The 27,608-nt window shown below is 50.0% G+C and overlaps 1 protein-coding gene across 6 annotated transcripts in view; it reads right to left on the reverse strand.

Annotated features, from left to right (window-relative positions):
* The window catches only part of RALGAPB (Ral GTPase activating protein non-catalytic subunit beta), a 2,310,294-nt gene that overhangs the window by 1,882,492 nt on the left and 400,194 nt on the right, over positions 1-27,608 (reverse strand). For all 6 annotated transcript variants that reach the window (XM_085618929.1, XM_085618931.1, XM_085618928.1 and 3 more), the window contains exon 10: positions 18,927-19,128. In XM_085618929.1, coding sequence (XP_085475055.1) covers positions 18,927-19,128 — 202 coding nt within the window. The remainder of the gene's footprint in view (positions 1-18,926; positions 19,129-27,608) is intronic.

The following is a 27,608-nucleotide window of genomic DNA, read 5'->3' on the forward strand; positions in this document are numbered from 1 at the left end:
TTCACCAGGGAAACACTGGTCTCCCTATAAGTAATTAGATCGTGACAAGTGGCGCACCGTACTTCAACCCTCGCAAACCGAGGGTTAATTTCCAGAGGGCCAGCAAAAGGAGATTCTCCCCCCACAGATGAAGGGCTCACCTGACCTGCAGAAGAAGGAGTCTGCCCTGCAGATGATGGTCCAGGCTGAGCTGCTGTGGATGTACTGGCTCGTCTTTCTGAAGAGTTACCTCCAAAAAGATGACCATGTGTCCTTCTGTGTACTTCCTGGAGGTGTCTCTTCATGGTGTGATTCCCAAAGGAATACTTCCTGTTAGGATTACCTCTAGAAAGTACACGCTTACACAGCTTGCAAGTAACTAAGGGTGCATTCACCTTTTGCTGGCCTTCTGGAAAAGTAAAATACTCCCAAACGTAAGAAGGCTTTACTTTCCTCGCTCTCTGCCTCAAGACAGTGCTGCTGGTGCTAGCCTCACTCTCAGAAGAGCTCTGCTGTTCTGCCATCGTATCCCAAAGACAAACCAGCTCCTTCTCCCAAGGGATCACAAGCAGAAATGAGGGGAATGGGTGTGGTGTAGGAGAGTTCTAGAACAAAGTAGTTTCAACCAATCAAAAGTTGTGTTTCAAGATCACATGACCTACCGTACGCTTACGGTACGCTTACGGTACGCTTACGGCAAAAAGTACGCGTGCGCGTAAAAAAGACACGCGCTTGCGCGCATGCGCATAACAGTCACTCCCCGGCACTTCCGCGTAACGTGCGCGTGTTGCGTAAGCGCGCACGCGTCCCACGCGCAGTACGCGCGGCTACGCAAAGTACGTAACTATACGCAAGCAGCGTAGATAGATTACGGGCGTTGCGTAAACCGTACGCTTACCGTGAGCTTACGGTACGCGTACTATAAAAAAAAAAAAAAAAATAAAAAAAAAAAAACTGGAAATAAATTTTACATGTTTATTTTAAAAAATATATATAAAAAAAATATTTAAGGATTTTAAAAATGTAAGCATAGTCTTTATAAAAGATAAGAAAATTAAATTAAAAATATGTTTGAAAAAAATGAAGAATAAAAAAAAAAATAGCATTTAAAAAACCTTGCAAATTCACTGAAAAAACCATGGGTTTCACACACGTTATATTTAGGAATTAGCATTTAAAAAACCTTTCAAATTCACTGAAAAAACCATGGGTTTCACACACGTTATAGTTAGGAATTAGCATTTAAAAAACCTTAGAAATTCACTGAAAAAACCATAGGTTTCACACACGTTATAGTTAGGAATTAGCATTTAAAAAACCTTAGAAATTCAGTGAAAAAACCATAGGTTTCACACATGTTATAGTTAGCTGGACATTTTACTCGTAAAAAACCAATGAAATTGCCCCGTTATAGTTAGCTCAGCTAACTATAACTCGCGCGCCCGCAATGCACTGCTGATGACGTCACATATTACATCACTCATGACATGGTCAGTGACATCACTCATGACATCACTGATGACATCTCAAATGACATCACTGATGACATCACTGATGATGTCATCCTTGTGATAGAGTGGCAGACCTCCTCTCACCTTAATATAAGCTTTGATACACACATTCAAAAATAGAGACTAAAAATTTCAAAACAATGGACATACCAATACCAGTTACAACAACCTCTTCAGTAATTCTAAGATCCACATACACATCCACTCATTCACCAACAGTCCTATACAGTCACTCATACATGTACTCACTCATCATATGTACTCATACATCTATACATCCTGTTACACAATGCCACTCATCCATAGAGTTACTCACACACATAGTCACTCATGCTAATAAAGAATAAAACATACATTTACTTGCATATACAGTAATACACACACCACCATACTTACTTCTACGGAAACTTACACATACTTAGTCTTTTAAACAATCACTTATAGAAACACATACTTATTCATACAGGAACTCTTTCAATCTCTCCCTCTCACATATACTCACATATATACACCAATAGTCACATATACTAGTTAAAAACATATGTAGTTACTCCTGAAGACACTATTGAGACAGTCATTCACTCACTAACACACCCATACACACACTCATCCACCCATACAGTCCTGCACACATGCTGTCTTCAACACATACAAACAGTGAGTCACTCATTCATGCATCTATGCACTACGTAATACCCCCCACCGTACCATACAGACACTCAGACTGATACTCAAAAAAACAACTAATAACCTATATAGACACCCATGTAGCTACTCACCAACCCATGCAGCCACTTATACACAAAGTGAGAGATACACTTAATCAGTCAGTAACACAATCAATTTTTCAAAAACAAATCATCCATTTAGACACTTATATACCCATTCATTCTTCCATCGACCTTGAGATACACATATATAAAACATATTTAATTTTCAGAAAAACACACATTCACTGGATGATGTCATCAGTGATGTCATCAGTGATGTCATTTGAGATGTCATGAGTGATGTCATGAGTGATGTCACTGACCATGTCATGAGTGATGTAATATGTGACGTCATCAGCAGTGCATTGCGGGCGCGCGAGTTATAGTTAGCTGAACTAACTATAACGGGGCAATTTCATTGGTTTTTTACGAGTAAAATGTCCAGCTAACTATAACGTGTGTGAAACCTATGGTTTTTTCAGTGAATATATATATATATACATATACATACATATACACACACACACACACACACACACACATATATATATATATATAAAATATATGTATTTATTCTAAGAATAGTCCCACAAGTCTCTTTATGAGGCTAGAGGCAAAGTTACAATTCAAACAAGCATTGATAGTTACAATAAATAGCACTGGAATCATAGGGCCCCGGGGGGGGACCAAACCATATATTAAAAAAGTGGTATAAGAACCACGACAATTATACAGACAATGCCTAGGGCATTTAGGGTCGCTGGCCCCTTAAGAAACCACCCCAGGTAGTGAGGAAGGGGACCCACGGGAGACGCGTGCAGTGGTATAAGCTGCTATCGGGATCTCTATTAAACCCTATGGAGAATGTCGCGGTTGAACTTTACAAGATTAAAAACACTTCTAGCAGGAGTTCAAGTTCAGGAGCTTGGAGTTAAGCTTTTGAAGAGCCCACACCCACGAGAGTACCGAGGTACCACTGTTACCTGCCCCAGGGAAGCCGGGTGCATAGGTCGTTTTCGATGTCGGGTCGCGGGCTGATTTTCAATGGGAAAATGTGAAGAAATGCTGCTAGCCAAAAGCGTCGATGATGCTGTGAAGATTGAAGATGTAGATCTTGAAGAGAAGGACCAGAAAGCAGAGGGGACAGAGTCTGGGTCACGGCAGAGTGACCAGGGAGCTCAAAGCAAAGAGCCCTTCAATGTCGGGTGCTTCAAGTGGAAAAGGTGCAGCTTGGATCAGCAGCCACGGGCTCCGGGAGGCTTCAAGGAAGGCCAGCTTCTGGAGGGCAACTGTCCCAGGAAGGATGAGGGTCGCTGCGGTGTTAGTGTCCGGATTGGATAGACTAAGCCTTGGCAACTGCAACCCATGCAAGATCCACAAATCGGTTGCTGGTGCAGACCCACGAGGTCTGAGCGAGGTCTCCAGCGAGGAGACTGAAGAGCAGGCCTGGAGCAACCAGGGGAACTCTTTGAAGTAAAGATTGACCTCCGCTAGGGCCCACCAGTCGCGAGACAAGGGACCGCGGGAGGCAGCAATTTGGTGTGCGTAAAGATGCGCCCACGGGTTGCCGGAGCGGGCTAGGGCGTCGATCTTTGGCACAGATGATGCTGAGAGGTTGGCTCAATAATGGGCCACAGTACAACTTCCCCACGGGGTCCACGGTGCTGAGCTTTGCTGTGCACACTCACTGGCCTCTGGGATGCTTGGAAACCCACCTCAAGGTAGATCGGAGTCGTCGATGTCCGTAGGAGCAGCGAAGTTCCAACCGGGTCACTTGCAATGTTTCAGGTGCCTGCCAAGCAGGGGGGTAACTCCTTTACCCCAAGGGAGATTTCTTCATTCAGCTGAGCAACAGCTCGTCGAAGTTCAAGTCTGTGAAGTCCAAGAATAATCTGAGGCTCTGGGGACCCTGCACCCACCTTTATCCATAGGTATAGGGGGGTGGCTAAATCAGAGCCCACCAATGAGAGTTCAGGCGGGAAAGGATGGCTACACCCTCTCCCCTTTGTGTGTTGAACCCGCCTGGGCGAGGGGCAGGATGCCCCTGAATCGGTTCCAGGCGGTGTGTGCAGAATGTAGGCGCTGTAGCAGCCTACGTGCAACTTTGAAAGGCATCCTATGGTGCACCCACCCAGTTCCAATCCACATAGTCTGTCTGGGGAGGTGGGAGCACCTCCCTGCAACAAGATCCCTATTGTCCAGCTGCCGTGGCTGGAGTTCTGCCCAGCAACAGGCAGCCAGAGTCGAGTGGGTGGCGGGTAGCATCCATTTTGTAATACGTGTGCACTTTTAAATTGGTGTCTAAATGCTGCCGCTTTAACCATATCGTCCCTCTAGCAGGGGGGGAATCATGCCCTCATGCCCATGGCTGGACTGGGGGTATGATTCCTACATGTTTGACACCAAACACAACATGGTTCTGTGCAGTCACTCTTAAGTTATCAGGCTATCGCGATTACTCATAATGCGGTTAAGAGTATATGGTATAGCTGCACTACAAACAACCATGGGCGGAGCAACGCAACCGCCTTTGGCCTATTGCGTGCCGTCTTTGAGTAAAACACGCACTCAAAGGCCAATTGCGGATGCTATAAGGAAAAGCACACGCACAAGCGTGTGCGATTCCAGGCTCCGTTTCTAAACCCCCTACAAAAGGGCTTTCGCCTGCAACGCAGGGCGCAAGCCCTAAAAAACTAAGTAGGAGGTTTGTCCTGTTGGGCCTAGTCCTGGCAAAAAGTCAGATTGAGATTGCGTGGCTGGCTTCTGTGGCTCTGCTTGCAAGGGCGTGGCTGAGAGATGTGCGAGTAGGCCACACTTCCGACAGGACGAGAAACACGAGGATGACCTCCAGGCATGGACAGCTATGCTCTCAGACTTACAAACACCCAACTCAGATGAACAAATGGGTGGGAATGGGACAGAAGGGGCAGATCCCTGAGCCTATGATTGCAGGTAGTCAGGAGATACTCAACAGAGAAGAGACACAGATTACTCAGGATACTCATAAATAACTCAGAGAAGGAGACACAAACTTGTTTGGCACCAATCGAGGAGGAGTGAGGGGAGTTTGGGAGAGTTATACAGTTCATTGTTGGCACGGAACACTGCAAAAGAATAGTCTGTAGCGAAGCTCTAGGTACATGTTGATTCTGTGAAGCGATGCAGAGGAATGGGAATCTATTCCTGACTGTCTATTCTATTGCTAATATAGGATTATAACTTGAGGTGCCAATAAAATCATACACACATTTTTTTAGCTGCCCTCCGTCCTGGTGTTGGCTCTCTAATCCATACTTCAGCACCCTCTGACAAAGAATAGCCATCCCTCTGGTAGAACTGGGATGGGAAACAGTATGATTTGGTCTGTGCATGTTTTTGTGCTATAAGTGTGTTTCTTGTAGCATTGATACATCGATGACCTCACCTTTCAGCCACCGGAGCAGTGCCTGCCTTTTGATAGAATTAATACCTTGTGTGTTTTTAGGTAATCACTGTCAGGCTTTGCATGTCTTTAAAATATATGGTATTGAGGCAGCACACTCTTCCTTCACAGGTTCATGGTGCAGAGATGCATTAATGTTAGGTGAAGACAGGAGTTCTCTAGGGATCTCAAACTTGGCTGCTGTGTCATGTTACGTGGTAACGGGGAAAGGGATCTTTAACTTGTGCGGAGGTATAATATTGTAAAAGGTACTAAACTTTGACCATATTTGGTATCTCGTCATAAAGTGATGTTAGGTCAACATACAAAGCAGAATGCACAGGTTACTTACCTTTGGTAACAATATATATGTAAGAAACATTAATAGTGATAGATTCCTTACCTTAGAATTGCCCCCAGGTGTCAGACTGGATCCGGAAAGTTTTCGTCAGCAGTACCCCTGCACGTCGGAAGGTGGCGTCTTGCGGCTCCGCGTCCGTCGCTGGCGTTGTGTTCGCCGAGATGATGTCGCGGCAGCTACTTAGCCGCCCTTGCACGGTCAGTTCTGTACACAACTTTCCACGCCAGGAACGCAGAGCCATGCAAGATACGGACCAATGGTGCCTTGAAACTAGGGCCTTGACAGGGATGACCTTAACGCACAAGTTACTTACTTGTGTAACAATATATCTGTAAGAGACATTAGTTAGTGATAGATTCCTTACCTTCGAATATCCCCAGGCGTCAGGCTGGATCCGGAAAGTTTGTCAGCAGTACCCCTGCAGGTCGGTAGGCGTCGTCGTGCAGCTCCGCATACGTCGCTGGCATCGTAGCCACCAAGATGACGTCGGAGCTACTTAGACGCGCCCACACATGCTGACGTCAGTTCTTTCTTTTTCTGCGCCAGCAAGCGCAGATGCGAGAGAGAGCGGTACTCCTACTTAATACTTTAAATTGGTTTCTGGGAACTTGTTTCTCTTATTTTTCGAGTACTCGACTCCTGGTGCAGTAGGGATGCATGGGTTTAGGTCCAGTAGGGCCCGCCGTCGAAATAAGTCTGTGGCGGACCTGCACGGCATGTGTCTCATCTGCTTGGGGAACGCCCATGACCCAGAGGCATGCCCCGATTGTTGGGCCACGGTGCCGAAAGCTTTGCGGGAGCGTCCCTGAAAGTTGTTGGAGGCCCGGCAATCGGTTCAGCGTCGATCGAGGTCCCGCTCCCGTGGGAGGTAGAGGGGCCGCTCGCGGAGCACACACCATAGCGCGTCGGAATCGGCGACAGGTAAGTCACGGCGCCATAAGAAGCAGCGTCGCTCTTAGTCTACCCCTCACCGGTCGCGGGACGCGGTGGAGGGGGCGGGCGGTCCCTCCCGTGCAGCTCCGATGGAGCCTCCGTTGCTGCCTGCGGCCTACCCGCCCTTCCCGGGCCCGCACGCGACTCCGGACAAAATACAGGTCTTCCTGTCGGCCATGGGCCGTTTGTTCACCCCATCGGGTCCCTCCGCAGCGCCTTCGGTCCTCGTGGACCCGTTGGGTGGTTCTGCCCCCGTGCCGCCGCCTTTGGTCCCGGCTACGCCGGCATGATACTCTGCGGCGCCACCGGCTCCGGCCTCGGCGCCACCTACCTAGAAATCAGTTCGCAGAACGGGGAGGATGGGTGGGGCGGTAAGGAATCTATCACTATTAATGTTTCTTACAAATATCGTTACCGAAGGTAAGTAACTTGTGCATCCGAAAGAAACACGTAGTGAGATTCCTTACCTTAGAATAGAAACCCCAGCAACACCAACCCCGGTGGTGGATCTGCAAACCAAGATCACATCAGAAAGTCCTGGAGAACAGAACGGCCAAAGAAGCCATCTCTCCGGACTTGGCTGTCCAGGCAGTAATGCTTGGTAAACGTGTGCAGCAAGGCCCACGTAGCTGCCTGACAGATGGCCTGCAAGGGAACTTCCCATCCCAAGGCAGTAGAGGTTGCCGTCGCACTGGTAGAATGGGCGCTTAGCCCCACCAGAGGCTCCTTTTTAGCCACAGAATAACAAGTCTTTATGCACAGACCAACTCACAGAGAGATGGTCCGCTTGTGCGCGGCCCGACCTTTCTTGGCGCCCACGTTGCCAACAAAGAGCTGGTCATCCACCCAGAACTGTTGTGTGCGGCTCAGGTAAAATGAGAGCGCACGTTTTGGGTCCAGACGGTGGAGCCTCTCTTCCTCTTTTGAGGGATGCGGAGGCAGAAAGAAAGTGGGCAAAGTGATGGTCTGCCCGATGTGAAAGGCAGTGACAACCTTTGGCAGAAAAGATGGACGAGTCCTTAGAGAAAAGTAGGTTTAGAAGAAAGAGCCTGGAACTCACTCACTCTTCTGGCAGAGGTGATGTCAACCAGGAAAGCTTTAAAGTGAGAAGACGAAGAGGACAGTTCTGAAGTGGCTCAAAGGGAGCACACATCAGATATGTCAGAACCAGGTTCAAGCCCAACTGAGGCATTATGAAAGGAACAGGAGGGAATGCCTCTTAAGAATATACTCACAACAGGGGATTTGAAAAGGGAAGTCTGATCTGGAAGCCGTAAAAAGGCTGAAATGGGCGAGAGATAGCCCTTGATAGTACCCAGAGCAGAGCCCTGCTGGGCCAAAGAAAGGAGGAATAGAAGGACCTCTGAAAGAGGAGCAGAAAGGGAATCCACAGCCTTTGCTGTGTACCATGCCACAAACTTATTCCACCTACAGGCGTATACCGTCTTAGTGGAGGGCCGCCAAGATCACATTACAAACTTGGGGAGGCAGGTCAAAAGACGTCAACTGCCGCCGCTCAATATCCACACAAGGAGGTGGAGGCTGGACAGGTTCGGGTGGAGGACCGTCTCCTGGAGCTGCGACAGAAGATCCTCCCGAATCAGGGGATCAATGGCCATGCTGAATAGCTCGGGATACCATACTCGTCTAGCCCAGTCCAGAGCTGTAAGAATGACTTGGGCCCGGTAACGCTTGATCTTCTCCAGCTCTCTGGGCAGAAGTGGTATATAGGCGGAAAGGCGTACAACAGACCACAACTCCACTCACGACGAAAAGCGTCACCGAGCAAGTGATGCCTTGGAAATTCCAAATCGCAGAACTGATGACATTGCGTGTTCTCTTAGGTGGCGAATAGATCTAACCAAGGCTTCCCCACTGCCGAAAGAACTTGCGCCACGTCCGAGTTCAGACGCCATTCGTGATCCAACATGCAGCGACGGCGGAGTTTGTTCGCCCTGACATTCAAAGAACCTGCCAGGTGTTGAACCACCAGGGAAACGCCCATGTGTTCCAGAGGCTCAGAGCCTCCTGACATAGGGTCCATGACCCCACCCCGCCCTGTTTGTTGCAGTACCACGTCGGTGGTGTTGTCCGTGAACACCTGCACCACTCTTCACCGGACAGAGGGAACGAATGCCTTCAGTGCAAGCCGGATCGCCTGAAACTCCAGAAGGTTCATGTGGAACCCGCACTCTGCCGGAGACCAGAGGCCTCTGATCTCCGCCTCTCCCATGTGGCCGTCCCATCCCAGGAGGGGCGCGTCCTTCACAACTGTGTGCTCCGGATGGGGAAGGGAGAGGGATCTGCCATTGACCCAATCACGATTCGTGAGTCACCACTGCATTTGTTGTACAGTGCCCTCTGAGATCTGGACGTGATCGGATAGGTTGCCCTGATGCTGTGCCCATTGGAACTTCAGGTCCCACTGCAGAGCCCACATATGCCATCTGGCATGATCTCCCAGCAGGATGCAGGAGGCCATCAGGCCCAGGAGCTAGAGGGTCATCCTGACCGAAACCCGGGATAGAGGCTGATAGATCGGAATCATAGCCTGAATATCCCGGACTCGCTGCTCGGGAGGATAAACCCGAAACTGCGCAGAGTCCAGAACCGCTCTGATGCAGAGGAGCTTCTGAGAAGGACTCCGGTGAGACTTCGGCACACTGATGGAGAACCCCAGCAAATGCAGGAGGTCGGCCGTAGTCGGGAGGTTGGAGACGACTGCCTGGGGCAAGCCCACCTTCAACAACCAGTCGTCGAGATAGGGGAAGACTGGAACCCCTGATCTGCGCAGATGAGCTGCGACCATCACCTTAGTGAACACTCAAGGGGCACTGGTAAGGCCAAAAGGGGAGCACTGTAAACTTAAAGTGCTCATGGCCTACCGTGAATCGCAGGTAACGCCGGTGGGCCGGCAGGACGGGGATGTGGAAATATGAGTCTTGCAAGTCCAATGCTACCATCCAGTCTCCAGGGTCGAGAGCAGACAAGACCTGAGCTAGCGTCAACATCTTGAACTTCTCCTTCCGGAGAAAGCGGTTGACGTTCTTGAAGTCCAAGATAGGACGCAGGCCTTTGTCCTTCTTGGGAACCAGAAAGTAGTGGGAATATCAACCACGACCTACTTCTGGCCCAGGAACGCACTCGATGGCCCCCTTGGCGAAGAGGGCCGTGACTTCCTGCTGAAGTGCAAAATGGTCCCCCAACATGCGGTGACATTGAGGTGGCATGGCTGGAGGGGTAATCTCAAAGAGGAGGGAGTAGCCCCTTCAGACAATTTGCAGCACCCACCTGTCCGAGGTGATGTCGCGCCAGTGGGGGGTGATAATGGCGAATTCTGCCGCCCACTGGCGTCTGATGGGCCTGAAAGGAGGGAGTAAGAAGGCTCGGAAGTGGATGCTGCGGGGGTGGATGTGGACTGACCCACCCGCTGGCCCCCAGAACCGCCTCGGCAGTTCCCACGTCCGCGCTGAGGTTGTTGCTGCGCAGGCCTGTGGCTCTGAAATGAACATGTTGGAGCACCCCTTCCGTGGCCACAAAAGGAGCGAAAAGCGGAAGGCAGAGGAGGGCGAGTGGCCGACAGGCCCAAAGACTTGGCCGTAGCCTGGGAGTCTTTAAAGTGCTCCAACGCACTATCTGCCTTATTTTTGAAAAGGCGAATGCCATCAAAGGGCATATCCATCAGAGTGTTCTGGACATCCCCTCAGAAGCCAGTTGTCCTCAGCCAGGCGTGGTGCCGAAGTGCCACCATTGTGGAAATCGCCCTGCCCAGCGAGTCAGCGGTATCAAGCCCACAACAAATGGTGAACTTAGCTGCATCCCTCCTAGCGGCTATAGCTTGGGAGAGTACTGTCCGGGCCTCCTCCGGACATTGGGGCAGCACCTGCGCATCCGTGTCCCACACAGAGTGGGAATAATGGCCCAAGAGGCATGCGGTGTTAACCGACCGCAGCCCTAAGCTGGCAGATGAAAACTGCTTTTTGCCAAGCTGCTCCAGCCGGTGGTGGTGTTATGAGGTCAACCGGTGTCGCCCGGGAGCCGAACCCGGATCCAAGGGGGTCCTGGGGTGCCGGGACCGAAGCCACCGGCGATGGAAGGACAGGACCCCCAGTCGGGCCCGCAGGAGCACCGGCGGGGCCAGACGGCCCAAAGAGTCGGGCCATGGCAGCAAGAAACTCTTGCACCTGAGCAGGCGTCGCCGACGGACCCGGAAAGGGCGGGTAGGCCGGCAGGTAGGCTGGCGGAGACATCGCAGGCTCCGCCGCAGCCGCGGGGGTGGCACCACCCGCACCCTCAGCCGCGAAGTCGAAGAGCGACGACGCTTCCTCAACTTCATTTTGGAATGCTTCGACTTACCTGACCCAGAGTGCGAAGACTTGGATCCAGATGAACGATGGCGACGGCTCCGCGACAGGTCCCTCGACCTCCCACGGGACCGAGACCTTGAGCGGCGCAGAGCCGACTGATGGACTTCCAGCAGCTTTCGGGACAGCTCCTGCAAAGTCTTCGGCGCCATGGCCCAGCAGTCGGGGCACGACTTGGACTTGTGGTCGTACCCCAGGCAGAAGAGACACATGGTGGGGGTCAGTCACCGACATCATACAGTGACAGTCCCCGCAGTTCCTAAAACCGGGCATCCCTACGACACCAGGAGTCTATCAACTCAGAAGAAATGAGACAAAAGGCCTCGTAAAAACTCACTCAAAAAGTGACTGGGGGTACTTGCTCTACGCCGATCTGCGCTTGCTGGTGCGGAAAAAGAAGGAACTGACGTCAGCTCGCGAGGCCGGCGTCTAAGTAGCTGCCGCGACGTCATCTCGGCGACCACGACGCCAACGATGTCCAATCGTTGGTCCTGTCGACAATCGACTATGGCAACGCTATCCTCGCTGGAACACCTAAAGTCCACCTCGCTCCACTCAAATCTGTGCTCAACCTAGCAGCTAGACTTATCTCCGACTACAAACGTTTCGATCACATCTCCCCCGCCCGGAAAACCCTCAAATGGTTACCCATCGAAGGCAGATCCACCTATAAGATCGCATGTATCACGCTCAAAGTCCTTCACCAAAACACCCTAAGTTACATTTCAGATAAACTCCACAAAGCAGGCTGCGCACGACTGACTAGGAAAACGAACGCTCTCACTCCTATTCCCCCCCCTGTTTAAGAAGAAAGGCACTCAAGTTCGCTCCTTCTCCGGTAAGGCCCCCTCCATCTGGAACTCCCTGCCTAAAGACCTACGCTGAACCCCTCCTACTTCAACTTCAACAAAGAACTCAAATTGTTCCTCCTCAACAAATACTGGGGTCCTTAATTCCTACCTTCGACACTGATCTCAGGCGCTGCGACCACGTCATGTCCCCCTTTACCGCGCTCCAATTCTTTCCCCTCCACCTTCTCCTACCAATCCCCCCTCCCTTATGCTACTCTTCCCCCCACCCTCCCCAGCTGCTCTCTTTATCTACTTATGACTCCTAGCCCTACGCACGACCTCCCACTGATTTACTACTCCTGCTACTCCCCTAACTCCTACTTACGTCTTCCCCTCCTTTTTCTCTTCTTCCCCTCCCTTTTTCTCTTTGCTCTCACAAACACCCACCCTCCCTAACCTAAGTTCTCACTACCCACGTTAGCTTAATATAGACTTCGTATTTTATATGCTTTCTTTGTTATAATGGCTCCTGTTTTGCTCAAATGTTTTCATACTGTACCTCCTCACATTCCTGTAAAGCGCACCGATACCCCTAGGTCTAGCCCGCGCTATAGAAAACCTTTAAATAAATAAATAATAAACGATGGACACGGAGCCGCACGACGCCACCTTCCGACGCGCAGGGTTACTGCTGACGAAAACTTTCCAGATCCAACCCGATGCCTGGGGGTAATTCTAAGGTAAGGAATCTATCACTACGTGTTTCTTTCAGATAAGAACATAAATAAGAAACCAAAGGAGAAAAAAAAGTGAGTCACAAAGTTGCAGCCTTCACCAGCTCCGGCTCCGGCTAGCTCACATAGAAATCACCGACCCCCACCAGTACCGCTAATAGTTTTCTGCCCTCCCCCCAAAATCAGGGCCCAGGCCGCCCTCCAAACAAGGTGCTGCCTTGCCCTGCAGGAGAAAATATGGGCATGAGCAGGGCTCACGCCACCGCCAGTCCACAAAGCAAATCTCAGGGCACGTCGGAGCCCCGGCACCCTCTGCTAGTTCTTGGTCCTCTGAGGATGAGGGTGAACACTCCTCCCGGTCCGGTAGGCATCACAGTGGTCTCTTGTTGGTGCTGGACTTATGGGTTCTCGTTGCCTGAGAGCCAGTAGGAAAGTGTTGATCAGCATCCGTTCAAAACCCCAGTGTATTTTTTGCCTCCCGGATCTACCTCACCTAAATGATATTCCTTTTTACATGAAGAATAAGCAGAAAGGGTGCCCCCAGAGATATTGTATTCCCTCTTTTTTGAGGTGGGATGTATGCTCAAACTCCGTCGCACCAAGGCTGAGCAGAGAGATCTTGAAAGAGTATCAGTAAACTACCCCTGAAAACCACCAGCTCCTGTCAGTGGGCAGCTGACATGATGGCCTCTATCTTTGAAAAAATAAATCCAGGTGAGGACATCCAGAGTTAAATTCCTTTTTCGCTGGAAAGTAAAAAAAACTGTATCACCCAGATACATACTGTCCGGGACACTCTAGTAGCAGATGTTGAAAGCGGTCCAAAACAAACCGGTTTAAGTTTCGGTTCACAATCTCTGTTGGGATACCGCGTATGCGGATGTTATTTCTCCTAGAGCAATTTTCCATGTCTTTCGGCTTGTCAAACATTTCTTTTTGTTTGTTTCCATCTGTGCCACTGTGCGAGACATGTCTTGTTACATGTTGCATTGTTGCATGTTTGTCATAATCAGACTCTACCCACTCCAGTCATTCTTCAGACTGTTGCACGTTCTTGTCAATGTCCCCAAGTGCATTGGTAATGGCTTGCTTCTAAGACAAGAACTTCCTGCAGAACTCCTGTAATAGGGAAAGGAGGTCGCCTTTCCTAACTGGTGCATGTCGCACAAAGTTATCTTCGTGTTGGGAACCCATGGCAAGCAAGCCAGAGGAATCCCCCTCTGCTCCTTTATCTATTCTTTGTTGGGCATGTCCTTAATGCTTGAGGTCTTTGTGGGTTTTCCTTTTTCTGAGGACATTGTGGTCAAAAGTCTCACCGGCCCCCATGGAGTTATTACCCAGGGCCTGTACACACTTTGTTCTGATACTCTTTACAAAGGGATTGCTCCTGGGGCCTGCCCGCTGCACTGATCATTTTGGGGGTAGGGGGTTTATTATGGTTGTTTTAGAAGTTTGAAGTCTGGGTGGTTGAGTTCCTCTGTTTCTGGGACACTTTTCTGAAACTCCTTTCCCTTACCACTCCCTAACTCGTCCTTATGTTCTCTGATGGGATAGAGGCTACGGATCCCCCCCCATCCTGCGGAGCTTTGCCGACAGCTGTCACCTACCTGCAGTTGTCAGCCCTAGTGTGCTCCCTGCACTCCCTTCTAGTACGGTGAACCGATGCAGTCTCCCAGTCATGCCCCAGCCCTCACCTGGGCAGGCTTACCACTCATGCTTGAGTGGCACGTGTGCTCCTCATATGCATGCTCCCTCGAGCTATTCCAGCTACCAGCCGGTACCTGTCAGGTGTAAGGTGTAAGAAAAGCCCAGCCTTCCTTAGGAGTGAGGGGATCGTTGCAGGCTTCTCTCAAGCGGGCTTGGCATCAGTAATGAGTCACGGCAGCATTTTGGTTTTTGTGATTGACCAGCGTCCCGAGGTGCAGTGGCCACGCTCACACATTCCGGTGTTGCCTTATTTGCTTCTGATGTCACCATGGTCCCCCCTGAATGGTCGGCCACAGGAATTACAGGCCTATGTACCTAAAAACAGAAATATGCCAGTGGGAGCCCAGCAAAAAAGCTCAGGTGCGATGCTTCTTGGCGGTCCCTCCCCAACTTTTTCATCTGATGGATACTTCTAACTACAGATTTTTCAACTTTTGAACAGGAACCAAAGAAGTACCTTCCCTGGTGGTGGGTATGTGGAATGGCTCAGACAAAAAGGCCCTGCTCTACCGAACAGGCAAAATGCCCGTCCCTACAGACCTTACTGTCAAGGCAATAGTGCCTTGTGAACTTGTGCACTAATGCCCATGTAGAAGCCTGACAAATATCCAAGACAGGCACTCCACATTATAGCGCAGTACAGGCAGCCTTGGCTCAATCCTTCAGGTAGTTGCTTCTCAACTAGTGACTGTCTACCTAGAGATGGTTCTGTTCTGTACTGCCTTAACTTTGTTTTCTCCAGAGAAGTCAACAAACAGTTAATCTTTGATATGATTAATGTAGTAACTGAGGGCTCTCCTGAGGAGGCTCAAATAATGGAGTTTCTTTTCCTCTTTCAAGCAGTGAGGCAGAACAAAAAGTCTGAAGGGTGATAGCCTGCCTGGCGTGGACATGTATTGCTACCTTCGGCAGAAATGCATCTCAAGTTTTCAACACCAATTTGTGTAGAAAGAATGTTGTTTAAGGCTGCTGGACCAAGAGTGCCTGCAGCCCACTCATGCAGTTGGCTAACTTGATCGCAACCAGAAAGACCGATTTCAGGGTCAAACGATGTAGACAACTGTGCATTGTTTCTTATGGGTACATATTAGAAAAGTGAGAACCAAATTTAAGTCCCACTGTTGCATCACTAAAGGCTTTGGCCGAAATATATGTTGTAAACCTTTCAGAAATCTCATCACAAATCATTTAAACAAAAAAAAAGCTGATCCGGGAACCTTAAAAAAACTGAAAGAGCTGACAAACGGCCTTTAACAATGCCAACGCAAGTCCTTACTGGGCTAATGACAAAACAAACAACAACACTTCGCACAGCTTAGCTTGTAGCACGTCAATATGACTGGTGCCATACCAACCCGCAACTTGTCCCAGTGCCCGGTGCATACTGATTCAGTAGGCTGGTGCTTGGTTGCCAGGACTACATGGACTCTGGGACGAAGATCGAACGAGACTAGATACTGCCACTAAATCTCCACGCATTAAGGTGCAGACTGCGGTGGATCAGGTACAGCACCATGCCCTGTTGCTGTGGCAGTAGAGCCTCCCAAAGAGCAGCTTGATTGGACGACAGATGGTCACACCCAGGAGTTCTGGATAGCACACTTTATCCTGGCCCAATACAGAGCCATCAGGATGACTTGGGCCTGCTCGGTCTTGACCTTCTTCATAACTCGAGCCAGGAGAGGTAGAGGTGGAAAGGCATACAGGAGAGCTTCACTCTAGGTGGAATTTGCCTCAGAGAGCCTTCTTGGGAACTCTAGTGCACAAAAACGCTGACATTGTGTGTTTCTCAGCAGTGACAAATACATCAAACCATGAATCTCCGTATTGCAGGAAAACCCCATGTGCCCCTGGGTGTAACTGGCAATTGTGATCTACTAGGTATTGGCAACCAAGTTAGTTTTTCCTGTCATTTAGAGACCTTACCGGGTGTTTACGACCAGAGAAATCCCTGGGTGAGTCAGCCTCCTTCAAAGGCACAAAGCCTCCGGGGACTAGACCCAAGACCACACTCCGCCCTGTTTGTTGCAGTACCACATGGATGTAGTGTTGTCTGTGCGAATCTGTACCAGACACCCTTTGGCGTTGTAGGCCTTCCTGCCAACCATTAATCAGCCAACAGATTGATGTGGAGTCCGGTTTCCGTACGAGACTAGAGTCCTCTGATCTCCACCTCACCCAAATGGGACTCTAGCCCAATAGCGATGCATCTGGTGGGGTAAGCAGAGGGGTGTGCCAATGGCCCAATCATTGTCTACCAGCCACCAATGCAGATCTTTTGCAAAGATTCTCCTCCTAAACCTTGATGAAATGATGGAATCTGATCGGTCCACTGGTACTTCAGATCACACTGTAGAGCCGCATGTGCCATCTTGAGTTGTCGACCAGCAGGATGAAAAAGGCCAAAAATGTCAGTTGCCTCACAGGTATCCTTATTGAGAATTATGACAGAGGCTGAAACATCAGTATCATAGACTGAAAGACCTGGACTCTCCGCTCGGGGATAGGAATGAAACTGCATCGTATAGCGGAAAGTCACGCTGAAGAAGTCCGGTATTAAATTGGTGGGTTGATGGTGAACCCCAATGAGGTTAAGAAGTTGGCTGTTGTCTGGAGATGGTTTACAATTGCCTGAGGTGAGCTCGCCTTCAACAGCCAGTTGTCAAGGTACGGGAAGACTGGTACACCCAACCTCTGAATGTGTGCTGCAACCAACGCCATACCTTTTGTGAACACTTGAGGGGCACCGATAAGGCCGAAGGGGAGTACCGTAAACTGAAAATGCTCCTGGCCCTCTGTGAACTAATTGCAAGTACAGTCTGTAGAATGAGAATATCGAAACGTATCTTGCAGGTCCAACGCTATCATCCAGTCTCTGGGATCCAGGGCAAAAAAGACCTGAGCCAGCATGAGCATCTTGAATTCGTCCTTTCACAGGAAGGTGTTGAGAGGGCAAAGATCTAGAATAGGATCCTCTGCGGCACAATGAGGAAGTGGGAGTCACACCCTGTTCCTACTTCAGGCTGGATCCCTTTCAATAGCTACTTTGTCCAGAAGTGTGCACTGTCTCCCTCAAAATAAACACGTTGCTCCGAAAGCCAAATTGATGGAGGTGGCAGATGCAGACTGGTAGAATGAAATGGGAAGGTGTACCCCGCTTGACAAATTAGCAGGCCTCTGTGTCCAAAGTGATGTCTAGCCAGCCTTGGAGGAAACGTATGATGCCTCCTCCTACAGTCTGAGTGCACGTCAAAGGATACACTAAAGTGGTTTTGCGGTTGTGATAGATTGAGCTGCAGGTTGTCTTAAACGCTGTCTCTATTTGCTGCAGACTTGGCCACGAAATGTCTGAGACGGTTGTTGTGCAGAGGGTGAGGTCTGGTGACAGTGGAATTGGAAACCCTGGGCGTAACCAAAAAAGGAGTAAAATTGCTGAGAAAATGATCTAGTAGGGGCAGTAGGCCCCAGTGAAAGCACTGTAGCACAGCTTTCCTTAAAAGGTTCCAGGGTTGAGTCCACTTTCTCACCGAAGAGGCAAGAGCCATAGAATGGCATGTCCATTAATGATGCCTAGACATCTCTGAGAAGCCTCTAGACCTCATCCATGTGTAGCTACAAAGCTCCCTACTCGCGTTTTCCTCCAAAATCTTAGAAAGAATAGTGTCAATCTAACTCACCATATTTCTTACTACTCATAACCGGCTCCATCCCTTTCAATCGATTTTTCTTGCTCCCCACTCTACAGAAAGGCCTTCTCACGTGTATCCAGTTCCATAACAACAATTTATCACAATAACCTTTCCTCAAATCTCATATTTCTCTCTCTTCAGCCACTGACATGATTGATCACCCACCCCATACTACACACCGTATGCAATCTTGGCATTGCAGAGTTGGCACTAGACTGGCTTTTACCCCATCTCTGAGCTGTTTTTTTCCACAAAGCTTGGTTCTTCTTGCTCTCTCCAATCTTAAGAATTCCCACAAGACTTTGTCCAGGGCAATCTAATGTTTTCATTGTATACCCTAACCCTTAGTCAAATCATAACTTTAAGGTTTTCATAGCCACTGTAAGTAGATTACCCTCAAATCCTATTTCTACAAGTTTACTCCCCATCTACAAACACAGGTCTCCAACTCCATATTCATAAATGTAACCAGAGGCATGTACAAATTGTTGTCCAACTTATTGCACACTTCCAGAACTTTAACCTAGAAGGAAAACTTGCTTCAAATGTTAAAATTAACTAGCACAATTAAAACAGTTAACATTTTGCAACTTAAATATTCACATAAACTACTGTTTAAATAATAAATGTCAACATCTCAAGTCACAGGCAACCTGCAAACACCTGGAGCGATCCATGTATACCTAAAAAAAAACCTGAAATCACAAAGGAGTCAAAATTAAATACCTAGAAAGATAAGCAGACAATATCTCTTCTCCAGTCTTCTTACTACAAAATATCCTAGAGAGAGTTCCACATGCCTCAGCTCTTCCAGCTTCATAATTATCCGGGAACTCATTGGCATCAAACATGGGGTTGGAGACCATGGTGTCTGTGGACAACTGTGATCCAGTCCGTCTGAATTCTACGTTAGCTTGAGATGCTATAGCTGCGGAAAGAAAAGCAGCAATTTATCATACCTGGTGGGACAAAGAAGAGACTTATAGGACATAACACAAAGATTTATCCATGTATGTGGATTGTCATGAGCTTGCAGACAATATGCATTCAATAATTAGAACTGTATTTGCCATCTATTTAGAGTGTCTTTAAAGAGGGTGTAGAAAAAATGGCCAATATTACTTCGTTAATGCTGTGAGAAATACTTGCAGTTCCTTTTCATTGTATTGATTTTGCCCAATTACATATATTTCCAATTGAAACTTTACTGTGCATTAGTTATATTGAAGTATAACCTGTGAGAGGAAAGGCACAAACATTTCAACATTGGTATACTTAAAATTAAAGCTTATCAAATAAGCTAGGGCAAACACATTATGGTTAAATGATTTTTATTAACTACACAATTTATAAGTAATTTTTCTGATATGCTTAAAAAGTAATCAAGTTACCATATCTTTTTTTAATTCTTTTTATTGATTTTAATATATATTGAATAAAAAGGCTACAGTGCAATGCAGAGAATGACCCGTACAAGGGAAATCGCTGAACAAGTAGCAGACTGTTATTACAGAGTGTAGGAAAGTAGTATTTGCTTCTTCTGGTTACCCCCACTTTTTGCTGATATCACACTGTTTTTGGCCTAGTCTGACTGAAATCCTGCTCTCCAGGACCCCAGTCGATCTGCTTTCTCCCTTTAATTGCAATGCATGTACTTTAGGTACACTCTAGATTGGATTCTGGGGTACTCTTATCAGTCCCTAGTATATGCTACCCCATGTACCCAGGGCATAGGCACCCCAGAGTTCTCCCATGGGCTGAAGCATGTATTATGCCACCCATGAGAGGCCATCTAAATGGACACAACAGGCCTGCTACTGCAGACTGTGTAAGATGGTTCTTGCACCACTTACTGAGAAATAGGTTCACTATATCTATCTAAATCACTACACTTAAATATCTATCAGTCACCCCTAGGGCAGGCCTTAACAGTCCTGAAGGCAGGGTGCTGGGTTTTACATGAGAGGGTGCCCCTGCATGAGCAGAGCCCCTCTGCAGCCTTCGAAAACCATTCTCCGGGGTTGTCTGTGACCTAGCCAGACCAATATGTTTAAGTGCATTATAACCTCACGGTAAATGCTAACTTAAAAACGGCTGCTTAGAAACCTGTTGTGTTTGGTGTCAAACACCTTGGAATCATGCGCCACACCAGTAACTGGTGTGGGAGGTATGATTCCACCCTCCTAAAGGCACATATGTGGGTCACCGGTCAACCCGGTACCAGCTTCCGCGACCTGGGCAGCACAAAATGGATGCTGCCAGCCACAGACACGGGTCTGTCCTCCTGCTACTGAGCCAAGCTCACGCAGAGGAAGGCATGCCAATAGGCATCCTGTCACAGGGAGGTGTAACCACCTCCCAGACAGGATTTAGTGTATTGGGGCCGAGTGGGTGCATTCTCTGAGTGCCAGAAAGTCTGCACTGGGGGCACATTTGGTGTCCCTGTGCATAGTTCAGCTCAAACCAGTACTGGGAGCCATTGGCTCCTGCTCTGACACGAAACTGGACAAAGGACATGGGTGTAGCCACCCCACTGTCCTGCCCCTTCCCTAGGAGGGTTCACAGAATCTTTCCAACCCCTTCCCATGGGTATAAAGTGGGTTACCTGACTACAGGACTTTAGATTTTACCTGTACAAGATTCTGCTAAGAAGAAACCAAGTACTTCGACTGTGTAACGCCCTGAACGTCTCAGGATCGTTTAACAGACACGATAATGAGGACGCAACCACTTGTGAAGGGTTAGTTATTTTAATGAAGGCAAAAACAATACAACAAATAAACAAAAGTTATAGTCACTGGAATCCTCCAAGCTAAGTACGTTACCAGCCCACAGCACGGATGGTCCTAACCGTCCTCTGCATATACGCCGATCCCGGCGTATGCCAACAGAGGGCAGAAATGAAATGGCCGACAATGCCAATCGGTAGGCTGTGAGGGGCACGACGAGTGTTGGGGAGAATCGAGGAGTCAGGGAAACACCCAGCCGGGGTCTCTACCTGAAGGGAGCAGCCGCTCAACCTCTTCCTCAGACTGCACCGGGACGCGGAGTCACCTCCTGGTGATGCGTCACCGATACCCCAATCAAAAGCAAGAAGACTGAACCGAGAGCAGCCGCTCGATCGATCCTGTGGACTTCCGAGTCTGTAACGCGGCAAACACCTCCTGGTGTGCGTTACAGCTGGCAGTCCCTGTATCTCTGGTCGGGCTGGGAGTTACGACTCCAACCAGCAAAAGCGCCACTGCGCTTTGACTCAGCCGAGTCAAAAAGCGAAGCTCAATGGTTGACCGGTAGAGCTTCCGGGTCCTTCACAGGTGACGATGGGGCAAGACACGGCCCAGGGAGTAACGACTCGACCTACCTCCGTTCTTGCCTTACTGGAGCACCACTCCGGAACACTGCTCTTCACGAAGCAGGTACGTCGGTGTAAACACAATATCCGACAGCCTTGTACCTCCCGGTTCCTCCCTTTATAGGGCGTGTTTTCCCTTGAGTTATGTAACAGCTCTCCTGTTTACATAAGGGCGTGTTTTCCTTGAGTTATGTAACAGCTCTCCTGTTTACATAACCTCTCAACCGCTAAGCATCCTGGGAGATGTAGTCCGTTTACGCTGGTTACCGTTTTCCTCCCCTCGCATGACAGGAATTCTTGACAGACTGCCTGCACGACGCTGGATGACTGAAGAATCTCCCTTGGAGTAAAGGAGTTACTCTCCCGCAAAAGCAGGCACCTAAACGTATCTGACCGGTTTGCTTCTCCCGAGCTCCTGAGGACTCTGAAGATTTCAGCAACACAGGAGGTGGGTTCCCGAAGGTCCCCGAGGTCGATCTGCCCTCTCAGCGATTCTGAGACCAGTATCCCTCGTGGCGACCGTGCAACCTGAACCCCTGTGTCCCGCGTACATTTGCAGTTGAATGTGCTTAGTGACTATTCCTCCGTCTGTGCATTGGACTCCGTGTAGTCCCGACCCTGAGCAGTATTTGCACTGAAGATTTCCGGCCTCCACTCTCCGAGTGTCCTGTGGGCTTTGCAGATTTGCTTGAGGTCTCCTCGCGATCCCGGGTCCGTTGGCCTGTGGTTCCTGGCAAGGGTCACCTTGTTAATTCTTGGACTTACCTGGTTGCTCCAGACGTGCCATGACTCTCCATTGCTTGGGGAGTCCCCTGGATATTGCTGGTCCACTCTGCAACCTGTTTCCTCTGACCGCGTGGGGTGCATTTGCCAAGGCTTGTTGGTGCTCCAGCCGACATCGACTCCTCAGCACTCAACATCCTTTGTGGGACAGCTCACCTCCGGATCCTGGTCGTCCTAGACGTCTCCTGGTCCCCGTGGCTGCAGAGTCAAGCAACCCCCCCCTTCTCACCTGAAGCACCCGGCATCGGTGGGCATTAGACTACTGAGCCCCTGATCACCTGAAGTGACCCAGACTCTGTCCCCTCTGCTTTCAGGTTCCTCTCACCTTGAATCCAGGCTTGGATTCCTCGGGACACTCTTCTCCTTCCTGGCAGCAGTACTTCTTTGCAGCTCTCCACTGAAAACGACGAAGGTTCCTGACACCACTTGACACCTATGCACCCGGCATCTCTGGGATAGGTAACACAGGTAGCTCGGTACTCACTGGTGGGTAGGGCTTAGAACCTCCTATGTTCCAAAGGGTTTGCTCGAAGTCCTCGTAGAAGTGTCCTTAAACTTTAAATTTGCAACCGCGACTTTCCCATAGAGTTGTGCGGAGCACGCATCTGTGTTTCCTCACGGCACCAGTCCTCCGTGGGCTCCCTCTGACACTCCTCTGGGTGGTTCCTAGTGGTCCCAGCAATTCTAAGTGCCCTAGGCACTGTGTCTAGTCAAGTCGTCGTCGTTATACCATTTTTTTTTAATATGGATCGGTCTCCTCCTGGAGCCCACGGTGTATTGTGCTATTTAAGAATGTTCTATTGATTCAGCATTGTGTGCTTTATGCCCTAGTCTCCCATAGAGACTAGTAGAGTGCGTTATATTAATAAATACGTATTTTTATATAAACACTGTGGTTCTCCTTTCATTTAGGAGCTGATATTCTGGTAAAACAAGCTGCTTTACATTTCTTGGAGATTAAGCCTGAAGGATAGCTTTCAATAAAGGTTATCTTTGACCTTATACATCATAAGGGTCGTGTGGACTGGTACATGGTGCCCACTTTAATTAGTGGACAGCATATACCAACCCACCTTCGCACACAGATAAATCAATGGGTACAGAAGGATAAGTTAATTACCTGTAATCCTAGTTCTCTTCCAGGGGTATCCTCATCAAAGTCATAAGCACTGAATATTCCCACCCATGTGCGGGGACCCCGGAAATAATAAAAGTTATATATGAAAAACACATATATATATACACAGCTCTGTATATGTATAAACACATTTTTTTTTCCAAACCAATGCAGCCCCCATAGTAGGCTAGAAAATGTAATAGTGAATGTAAACATTCCCAAATAGATATAAATATCTAAATAAACACCATAGGTATACAAATGCACCTAAAAACTTACTTTTCTTTAATTTTTATTTTTAATGAGACAAAACTCATGAGAAAGAAAAGAAAACACAACACTGTGCCAAACACAGATAAACATTGTTAGCCTGCAGGCTGCATTGTAATACAATACCATAGAGACTGAAAAGCCTTGTACAGCAAAACTGGCACCGTGCCTTTAAGGCAGCCCTGATCCAAAGATCCCATCATGCCTCAGGGGTGACAGTTGGGTCAGTTGTTCTTTGCGGCTCCTTCAGTCAGGACCCTGGAATTCAGCTCTCTTCTTTCTTGACTTTCTAGTCAAGAACTTACCAATTTTTGGTGATTTTTTTGCTTCATTCAAAATATTCTCCTGTTTGGTGAAGCATTTACTGATTTTCCTGACAGATTTCTAACTTTTTTCTGTCAAAAATGCCTTCCTTGTTCATGGTCTGTCCATCCTGTGGTAAAAAGAAGGCTACTTCGGATTCACATGATGTGTTTATCATTTGTCTACCTGACACACATTCTCCTGCTTCCTGTCGTCATTGTAAAAACCTTTCAAAGAGGACTTTGAAGGAAAGAGAGAGGATTAGGCTTTATGGCCTTTCAGAGATGTGGTCGACGTCGAAGCAGTTGATACCTGTTTGTTCTCCATCGGCGTCGAGCACGGCGTCGAAGACTCCAGCGGCGGGATCGTCGTTGAGAGGTGAGGAGACAAGGGAGAGTCACGCTTCCAAAAGAAGGTCAGCGTCGAAGCAAGATCCGGCGGCGAAACGCAGACGTTTGTCGTCGAAAGCATCGCCGTCAAGAAAGCATCGATCAATCAATCAATCAATCAATCACTTATAAAGCGCGCTACATACCCGTAGGGTCTCAAGGCGCTGGGGGGGGGGGGGGTGCCGCTACTGCTCGAACAGCCAGGTCTTCAGCTTCTTCCTGAAGGAGAGGTGGTCTTGGGTCAGGCGCAGGTCGGTCGGGAGGGAGTTCCAGGTCTTGGCGGCCAGGTAGGAGAAGGACCTTCCTCCTGTAGTCGCTCTACGGATGCGGGGGACGGCGGCGAGGGCGTGGTTGGCTGATCGGAGGTGGCGTTTGGGAGCGTAGAAGTTGACTCGGCTGTTGAGGTAGCTCGGGCCTTGGTCGTGTAGGGCTTTGTGTGCGTGGGTGAGGAGGCGGAAGGTGATTCTCTTGTTGACGGGGAGCCAGTGAAGGTCTCTCAGATGTCCGGAGATGTGGCTGGATCGTGGGATGTCGAGGATGAGTCTGGCTGAGGCGTTCTGGATCCTCTGGAGTCTCTTCTGGAGCTTGGCGGTGGTACCGGCGTAGAGGGCGTTGCCGTAGTCCAGTCGCCTGGTGACGAGGGCCTGGGTGACGGTCTTCCTGGTCTCTGTGGGGATCCACCAGAAGATCTTCCGTAGCATGCGTAGGATGTTGAAGCACGCCGAGGAGACGTTGTTGACCTGCCTGGTCATGGAGAGGGAGGAGTCCAGGGTGAAGCCCAGGTTTCGTGCATGGTCCATCGGTTTGGGTGCGGTGCCCAGGGCGGGAGGCCACCAGGAGTCGTCCCAGGCGGAGGGTGAGGAGCCCAGGATGAGGACCTCCGTCTTGTCCGAGTTCAGTTTCAGGCGGCTGGACGTCATCCACTCGGCTACCTCTTTCATCCCTTCGTGCAGGTTGGATCTGGCGGCTGCGGGGTCGTTGGTCAGGGAGAGGATCAGCTGGGTGTCGTCGGCGTAGGAGATTATGCTGAGGTTGTGTTTGCGTACGATGGCTGCGAGGGGGCTCATGTAGACGTTGAAGAGGGTGGGGCTCAGAGATGATCCTTGGGGGACGCCGCAGATGACTTCGGAGGCCTCTGACTTGTACGGTGGTAGGCGGACTCTCTGTGTTCTTCCGTCGAGGAAGGAGATGATCCATTCCAGCGCCTTGTCCTGGATTCCGATGTTGCTGAGGCGCCGTACTAGGGTGCGGTGGCAGACCGTGTCGAATGCCGCGGAGAGGTCTAGGAGGATGAGGGCCGCTGTTTCTCCATTGTCCATCAGGGCTCGGATGTCATCGGTGGCGGCGATGAGGGCGGTCTCGGTGCTGTGTTTGGCTCGGAAGCCGGACTGTGAGGGGTCGAGGGATCCGTTCGTCTCGAGGAAGGCGGCCATCTGCTTGTTGACGGTCTTCTCGATGACTTTGGCTGGAAACGGGAGAAGCGAGATGGGGCGGTAATTCTTGAGGTCGGTGGGGTCCGCTGTTGGTTTCTTGAGTAGAGCGCTGAGTTCGGCGTGTTTCCAGCTCTCAGGGAAGATGGTGGTGTCGAAGGATGTGTTGATGATGTCTCGCAGGTGGGGTGCGATGACAGCGTCGGCCTTGTTGAAGACGTGGTGAGGGCAGGGGTCGGTCGGAGATCCGGAGTGGATGGAGTTCATCGTGCAGATGGTGTCTTCGGTGCTGATCGGGGTCCAGGCGTGGAGGGTGGTGGTGGGGGGGGGGGGGGGGTGGTTGGACGGTCATGGTGTGCGTTGGTTGGTTGTTGAAGCTACTGTGTATGTCCGTGATCTTGTTGTGGAAGTATGAGGCGAGGGAGTTGCAGAGGTCTTGCGATGGGGTGATGTCGTTGTTTCCTGCGCTGGGGTTGGAAAGCTCTTTCACGATGTTGAAGAGTTCCTTGCAGTTGTGTGCGTTGTTGTCCAACCGGTCCTTGAATGCTGTTTTCTTGGCGGCGCGGATCAGCTGGTGGTGTTTCCGGGTGGCAAGTTTGTGGGAGGTCCTGTTGTCCGGTGTCGGTTCCCTTCTCCAGACTTTCTCGAGGGCTCGGCAGTTCTTCTTGGAGCTCTTGAGTTCGTCGGTGAACCATGGGGCCTTCTTGCTGCCGGGTCTGCTAGGCGGGGTCCTCAGCGGGGCGAGTTCGTCCGCGCAGTTGCTGATCCACTTCGTGAGGTTGTCGGCGGCCTGGCTGGGGTTCGCTGAGCTGGCAGGAGGGTGCTGGCTCAGGGAGGTGGCGAGCTGGTCTGCTGTGATCTTGTTCCAGCTTCTGCGGGCGGCCTGTTGCTGGTGATGGTGGGTCGTCGTTCTCTTGAAGGTGAAGTGGACGCAGCTGTGGTCCGTCCATTGAAGCTCTGTGGCGTGGCTGAAGTCGATGTCTGTGCTGGATGAGAAGATGGCGTCGAGTGTGTGTCCGGCGAGGTGGGTGGGGGTGGACACCAGTTGCTTAAGTCCCAGGTTGGCCAGGTTGTCGAGCAGGGTGCTGGTGTTGTGGTCGTTGTTGTTTTCCAGATGGAAGTTGAGGTCTCCCAGGAGGATGTAGTCAGCGGAGGGGAGGGCATGCGGGCTGACGAAGTCGGCGATGTCCTCGCTGAATTGTGTGCGTGGTCCAGGGGGTCGGTAGATCAGGGTGCCTCTGAGGGTGGTGTTCGGGTTGGTGTGGATCTGGAAATGCAGGTGTTCGGCGCTGGTCAGGGTGTTGTCGGTGCTGGTCGTGAGACGGATGGTGTTCCTGTGGATGATGGCAATGCCTCCTCCCATCTGGTTGGCGTTTCGGTCCCTCCGGACGATCTTGTAGCCCTCTGGGATAGCGATGGCGATGTCGGGGGCTGAAGAGGCGTTCATCCAGGTCTCCGTGAGGAAGGCAACGTCAGGGGCTGTGGCGTCTAGGAGGTTCCAGAGTTCGATGGCGTGTCTGTGGACGGAGCGGGTGTTGAGCAGGATGCACTTGAGGTGGGTGCTGCTGGTGTTCGACATGGCGGGTGCTGGTGCGGGGCTGGTCTGGATGCAGGAGAACTTGCAGGCGTGGCAGCTGAAAGGTCCGTGGGTGCGTCGTGGTGTGGCTTGGTGGCATTCTGGGAGTCGGCCGGTGTTGAGAGCGATGAGGGTGGCGGCGGAGTACGTCAGGCGGGTAGGTCGGGGTCTTCGAGGGCCAGGGGTCC

The sequence above is a fragment of the Triturus cristatus genome, chromosome 7 (genome assembly GCF_964204655.1).
Source record: "Triturus cristatus chromosome 7, aTriCri1.1, whole genome shotgun sequence".
In the NCBI taxonomy this organism is placed as follows: domain Eukaryota; kingdom Metazoa; phylum Chordata; class Amphibia; order Caudata; family Salamandridae; genus Triturus; species Triturus cristatus.